Source organism: Mustela putorius, unplaced genomic scaffold (genome assembly GCF_011764305.1).
Source record: "Mustela putorius furo isolate JIRA1106 unplaced genomic scaffold, ASM1176430v1.1 tig00000095_pilon_pilon_pilon, whole genome shotgun sequence".
NCBI classification, from domain to species: domain Eukaryota; kingdom Metazoa; phylum Chordata; class Mammalia; order Carnivora; family Mustelidae; genus Mustela; species Mustela putorius.
Genome location: NW_025421280.1, coordinates 25,385,633 through 25,391,632, shown reverse-complemented (window position 1 = coordinate 25,391,632; position 6,000 = coordinate 25,385,633). Strand labels below are relative to the sequence as shown.

The 6,000-nt window shown below is 60.4% G+C and overlaps 1 protein-coding gene across 1 annotated transcript in view; it reads left to right on the top strand.

Annotated features, from left to right (window-relative positions):
* Positions 1-986: 986 nt before the first annotated feature.
* The window catches only part of LIMD1 (LIM domain containing 1), a 64,112-nt gene continuing 59,098 nt past the window's right edge, over positions 987-6,000 (top strand). The window contains exon 1 of the mRNA XM_004760820.2: positions 987-2,988. Coding sequence (XP_004760877.1) covers positions 1,596-2,988 — 1,393 coding nt within the window. The 5' untranslated portion in view covers positions 987-1,595. The remainder of the gene's footprint in view (positions 2,989-6,000) is intronic.

The following is a 6,000-nucleotide window of genomic DNA, read 5'->3' as shown; positions in this document are numbered from 1 at the left end:
CCCTGTGCGAAAGGGCACCTCTCCAGAGTCACCTCGGAGTTGGTACAGGGAATGCGGGACCATGCGGGGGCGCCCTGGAGTCAGGCCCATTGGCCCCCCTACCCCCTACCCGAGGCCGCGCCGCGCCCCGCATCCCCCGGTCGCGCGAACCTGGGGAGGCGGGTCAGGAATCCCCATATGAATAAGGAGGCGCTTGTTTTGATTTTATTGTATTTTTTATTGTTTTTATTGCTTCACTGAGAGCCTTAAACGCGCGCACTCCGGGGAACAATGTGACTTTTTTCTTTTCCCCCTTTCAGAGGACCTGGGCTCCCACGATGGCATCCCACGATGGCTACTTAGTCTGTGCCTTAATCTGCCCACCTGTTAGACCTTCGGGCCAGCCCCGGGTGACGTCCCGGGCCTCCGATCGCGCACCTCCGGCAAGCCGAGAGGTTGGCACGGTCCGGGCTGAGGCGGCCCCGGGCGGCACACGTGTTTGCCCCACCCTGGGAAATTGAGGCACGGTGAGACGAGGAGCACCGGCCCCCGAGACTCCCGCAAACTCCAAGTGGCACGTCGCGTACCCCGCAGGCTGCCCCGGCCGCCTGCCAGCGGTCTCCGCGCGGAGGCCACCTCCCCACCCCCCCACCCCGCCCAGCGCGGCCAGAGGCGGGGCCCGACCCAAGCACTGGAGCGGGACCCGGGTCGCCGGGGGCCGCGGTGACAGGGGAAGCCCCCGCGCGATGCCTGCTGGCCGGCGCTAACGCCGGCCCCGAGTCCCCCAGCCCGGCCGGGGTGCGGGCGTTGGGGCCACGCGGCCTAGCGCAGGCCCGCCCCGGGGCGCCCGCCCGCCCGCCGCCGCCGCCGACCCCGCCCCTCGGCCGCCTCCCCCGCCTCCGCCTCCTCGAGGCCCGGGACGTGCCCGGCCGGCCACCGAGCCGCGGGGACTGCGTCCGGCGCGCTCACTTCCGCGTCCCGCCGTCCTCCGGCCCGCGCGCGCCGGGCCGCCGCCGCCATCGGACAATAGGCCGCCCGCCGCGCCTGCAGCGGACTTCCTGCCCGGCCCGGGCCGGCCCGTGCGCCGCTCTCCGCGTCCCTCTCCGCGCCCGGCCCGGAGCCGCGAGCACCCGGCGCCCGGGACGAGCCCGCGCGTCCCGCCGCCCGCGCGTCTGCTGCGGCGGGTCCCGCGGCCTCCTCCTTCTCCGCCCCGCGGACGGCACCCCGGCCCCGTCCAGCGGCTGCTCGCGTCGTCGGTTTCCGAGTTCGATTGCTTACGGAGCAGATTTTTTTTTCCCCCTATTTTTCCTTTTACGATTTGGAAAAAGAGAAGAGAACGCACAGCAGGCTGGGACAGGGAAGTGCCACCAGCTGCCCCCACGTGGACACCAATGAGGGGAAAGGGAGTTGGAAGCAAACTCAGTCCAGCTGGCCTTGAGGCTTCAACTTCTGCCGGACTCTGAGGCCTGGGGTCATGACTCTCACGCCGGGCAGGTGGAAGGCTTTACCTGTCCTGGGCTGGACTTGAGCCCCTGCCCGTCTTTAGCAACGAACCCCCCACCCCCTCTACCCCACACACCGGACATCTGCGCTGGGCTCTGATACCCGTCTGCGACATGGATAAGTATGGGGACCTGGGCCTGGAGGCCAGTAAATTCATCGAGGACCTGAACATGTACGAGGCCTCCAAGGATGGACTCTTCCGAGTGGACAAGGGGGCAGGCAACAACCCTGAGTTTGAGGAAACGCGCCGGGTGTTTGCCACCAAAATGGCCAAGATCCACCTCCAGCAGCAGCAACAGCTCTTGCAGGAGGAGACCCTGCCCAGGGGGAGCCGGGGCCCAGTCAATGGTGGGGCCCCCATGGGCCCACAGGCCCGCCGGGACGCTGGTGTGAGCAGCAAGCTGACCGTGGATGGTGCTGCCAAGCCCCCTCTCGCTGCCTCCACGGTGGGTCCTGGGACAGCCCCCTCTGTCGTCCCCGGGCAGCCCTCATACCCACCCCAGGAGCAGAGGGCCAGGACATATGCCCGCAGCGCAAGTCACAGCAGTCAGGACTACGGCTCCAAGGAGAGCCTGGCAGGCTGGGAGATGTCTGGCTTCCGCCCACTGGGCTCCTGTGAGGACCCTTCCTGCCTCACCCATGGAGACTATTATGACAACCTCTCCTTGGCAAGCCCAAAGTGGGCTGATGAACCCCGAGTGTCCCCCGGCATCAGGCCGGGCGCAGGGAGTGGGTGGCCTGGCTCCCCAGGAACGGACGCACCACTGCCCAAACCCTCCAGGGACCATCCCCTGTGCCAGCCTCAGCTGTCCCTGAGCTCCAGCAGGTCACTTGAGAGCAGCCAGGATGGCGCTGGTGGCCGCGGTGACGAGAAGCCGACTGGGCTTTGGACTACCTCCTCCTCCCCACGGGTGAGCCCTGGCCTTTCTTCCCCAGGCCCAGAGAATGGGGCCATGGTAGGGCCCCCTCCGCCCAGGACCTCCTCTTTCTTAGCCCCCTTGGCCCAGAGCTGCCCCAGCCAAGGAGCTCTTCCAAGAACAAACTCGGGGGTGGGCAGCGAGGTTTCAGGCCTGATGCCCAAAGCCACGGTGGACCCTCAAGTCTGGTTCCAAGACGGACCCAAATCTTACCTTTCTAGTTCGGCCTCATCATCCTCACCAGCCAGTGTGGACAGTATGCCGTCGGGTGCGGCCCCTGGGCTGGGTCCCAAGCCAGTCTGCACAGACCCTGGCGTTGGTCCCAAGCTCAGCCCCACCAGCCTTGTCCACCCAGCGATGTCCACCCCGCCCGAGTTATCTTGTAAAGAAGGTCCCCCTGGCTGGTCGTCGGATGGCAGCCTGGGGCCTGCACTCCTGGAGAGCCCCAGCCCCCCCAGGGTGAGGCTGCCCTGCCAGACCCTCGTCCCAGGCCCCGAGCTCGGGCCCTCCGCTGCCGAATTGAAATTAGAAGCCCTAACCCAACGTCTGGAGCGAGAAATGGACGCACACCCGAAGGCCGATTACTTTGGTGAGTGAGAGATGTGTGGCGTCGCCCACCATGGGTGACGAGGTCCCTGTGTTTAGGGAGGTGCTCCCTGCCCATCAGGGATGCTGTAGCTGCCCATCAGTGCCACGCCTATTTTTTTTTTTTTTTTTTTTTAATGTGCGGTTTCCTCTTTTGGCTGCTGCTTCAGATTCAGAAACTTGAAAGCATCCCTGAGTTGAAAGCGGATCTTGCAGCTGGGAGTTACCCACGTGCCGGGGGGTGGGGGTGGTGGTGGTGTGGGGCAGGATGGCTCGTGATGGCTCTCCAAAAAGGGAAATGCTGTGCCTTCTGGTCCAGGGGTTTCGGGTGTGCCCCAGAACCTCTCGCGGGGACGGGCTTGTGCAGGGACTTGAATGCGAGCAGCTTCTGGGGTCCAGGCACCCCTCTGGGTTCCATCCACTGGTGGGTCTGGCTGTTTGAGGACCCGTGTTTGCGCAGGAGTGTGTGTGTGTGTGTGTGTGTGTGTAGGTCCTGTGTGCGGTTGCAAGATTAACGTGGAAGGCTTTGCTCTCGAGCAATAGTGGTTCTCAAAGTGTAGTCTTGAGACCAGCAGCATCCCTTCACCCGGGAACTGGTTAGAAAGCGAATGATGTGTTGACTCTCCAGGAAATTTGAGACCTGTGGACCAGGTGTCTCCGAAGAACTCAGCCCCCAGCCTGGGTTCCAGTCCACAGCCAGGGGACACACACAGCCCCGGCACCTGATGGGTTGGGAGGGGCTTCCTTGCTGGTTTTACTCGCAGTTTCGGGGTCTTGTTTTAGTCTTTTTCGAACCTCGAATTGTTGGCAACTGCTAGCTTCAGCTTTTTCTTTTGCCCTGTCCGGGTTTGGAAGCCGCGAGAAAGCGGCTCTCTTGTTCTGTGGAGTCACGATGTCGTGGTCTCATAGGAGAACAAACTAGAAAGCCTATTTTTAGCAGAGTCTGAGGGTCTTTGTCTCCCCCCCCATTTTTGAACTCTGGAGAATTGGGGACACGATCTCCCCACTCTGAGGCCTGACGCCCTTGGGAAGCTGAGTCCCAGGAGGGTGCCTGCTAGGCCCCCCTGGAGGAGGGCAGGGCTGGGGAAGCCCTTAACGGCTGTCAGTTCTCTGCGAAAGGCTATGGCCTGAGGGGCTAGGAGGGATGGGGTCCTGGGTGAGCATGGCCACACGGTGGTCATATCCTTCCGAAGCCTCATGGGACCAGCTCTCATGGCACAAAGGGCGCTCGGAGGTTGGGGTGACTTCGTTGGCTTATGTTTCTGAGCATACGACACCATCTGGCTGCTCTCTGTCTCTTTCCCTTTGCAGATGTCCCCCCTTGGCGAATAACGCTTACTGGAAATATTGTGACTTTTAACTGCAAACTGGTGCTTAATTTTTAATTCTGGGCTGATTAAACAACAAAACAGCCGTTTTCCTCTGTCCGGGAGGCAGGCTCACACAGGGGATCGGGGCGGGGGTGTTTGCTAACACCAGTCATTCAACATGTGTTTATTGAGCACCTGCCTTGGGCTCTGTGCCCTGTTCAAGGCCTTGGCACACACAGAGAACAGGACAGACAGGGCAGTGGAAGGAGACGGCAGGTGGACCAGATAAATAATCAAATCCTGGGGAGAGATAGAGGTGGAGGAGGGGGTGGAGCCTCCGGGCGGGTGTTGGCAGAGAGGTTTTGGGTTTTAAGTCAGGGGGTCAGGGATCGCCCCATCAGGAAGGTGGCATTGGAGGAAAAGCCTGGGGGAGGCAGCATCTGCCCTGGGGGAAGGCGTTCTGGGTGGACAGACAGCAGGGGCAAAGGCCCTGGGGCCGGTCTGCACCTGGTCCCACGCTGGGCTGGGCAATTACCTTCTACCATTTAATTTACTAGTTGCAACAACCCTGGGAAGCAGGTTCTGTCATTAGACCTGTTTCATCGACTAGGACGATAAAGCCTGGGGAAGTCAGATCACTTAACCGAGGCCTCGCAGGTAGGGTGCTGGGCATAGCTGTGGATTGGAGCCCCCCAGTTCAGACACTGTACCCATGCCCTTAACCAGCATCGCCATGCTGCCTCCCAAGCACAGATGCAGAAAGCTGTTTTGTATCTGTATTTATTTTGTTTTTGTGGATTTGGTTTTTATTTTTAATTGAGATGAACATCCCACACCATGCAATTAGCCATTTTAAAGTAAACAGTTCAGTGGCATTTAGTACATTCAGTGTTTTACAAACACCAACTCTAATAGTCTCAAAACATTTTTGTCACCCCGAAAGGAAACCTCATACCCATAAAAAGCAGTCGCTCCCCATTCTTCCTCATTCTGGAAGCCTCTGGAAGCCACCATATGTGCTCTGTCTCTGTGGATTTACCCGTTCTGGGTAGATCATGTGAATGGAGTCATATTTAATTTTTGCCTATGCATGACCTTCTTGTATAGAAAACTCCAAAGACCACACACACATAGTCACAAAACCTGAGCAGTGAACAGTGAGTGTCCTTCCCGAAGCCTGGGCTCCTAGTCCAGTGCCCTGGGTGTGATGAATATAAGTACGTGTGTGTATGTATGTGTGTGCGTGTGAGTCTCCACACTCCATGCCATCCACCTGCTCTTTGCCTCTGCCATGGAACGGGGTGCCCTTTCTAGTTGCTGTCTGCAGAGTTGGTCCGGGGCCCGCGCTGCCCCGCACACAGGAGAGCACCTGCCCCGCACACAGGAGAGCGCCTGCCTCGCACCTGCTTTGGTGGCCGAGTCTCTATTGGCACTTCTGTGGCCGGCTGTGTGGCCAAGGAGGAGGTCTCTCATTGGAGCCTCTGGTGGTCAACTTGGCCTCACCCTGCTGGGGGACCTCCTGTTTCTAGGTCTCCCCCCACCCATCTGTGGTGCGAAGCGTCCGGCCTTACTGAGGGGCTCCGCACACGGAGGTCTTCCCTTCCCTAGATCTGGTGTTCTTTGAGAGACCGTGTCTGCCCAACAGCCTGCGTTTCTTGAATTAGGAGAAGATTTTACTTCCAAATAGAAGAGTATCTAATGGCTAC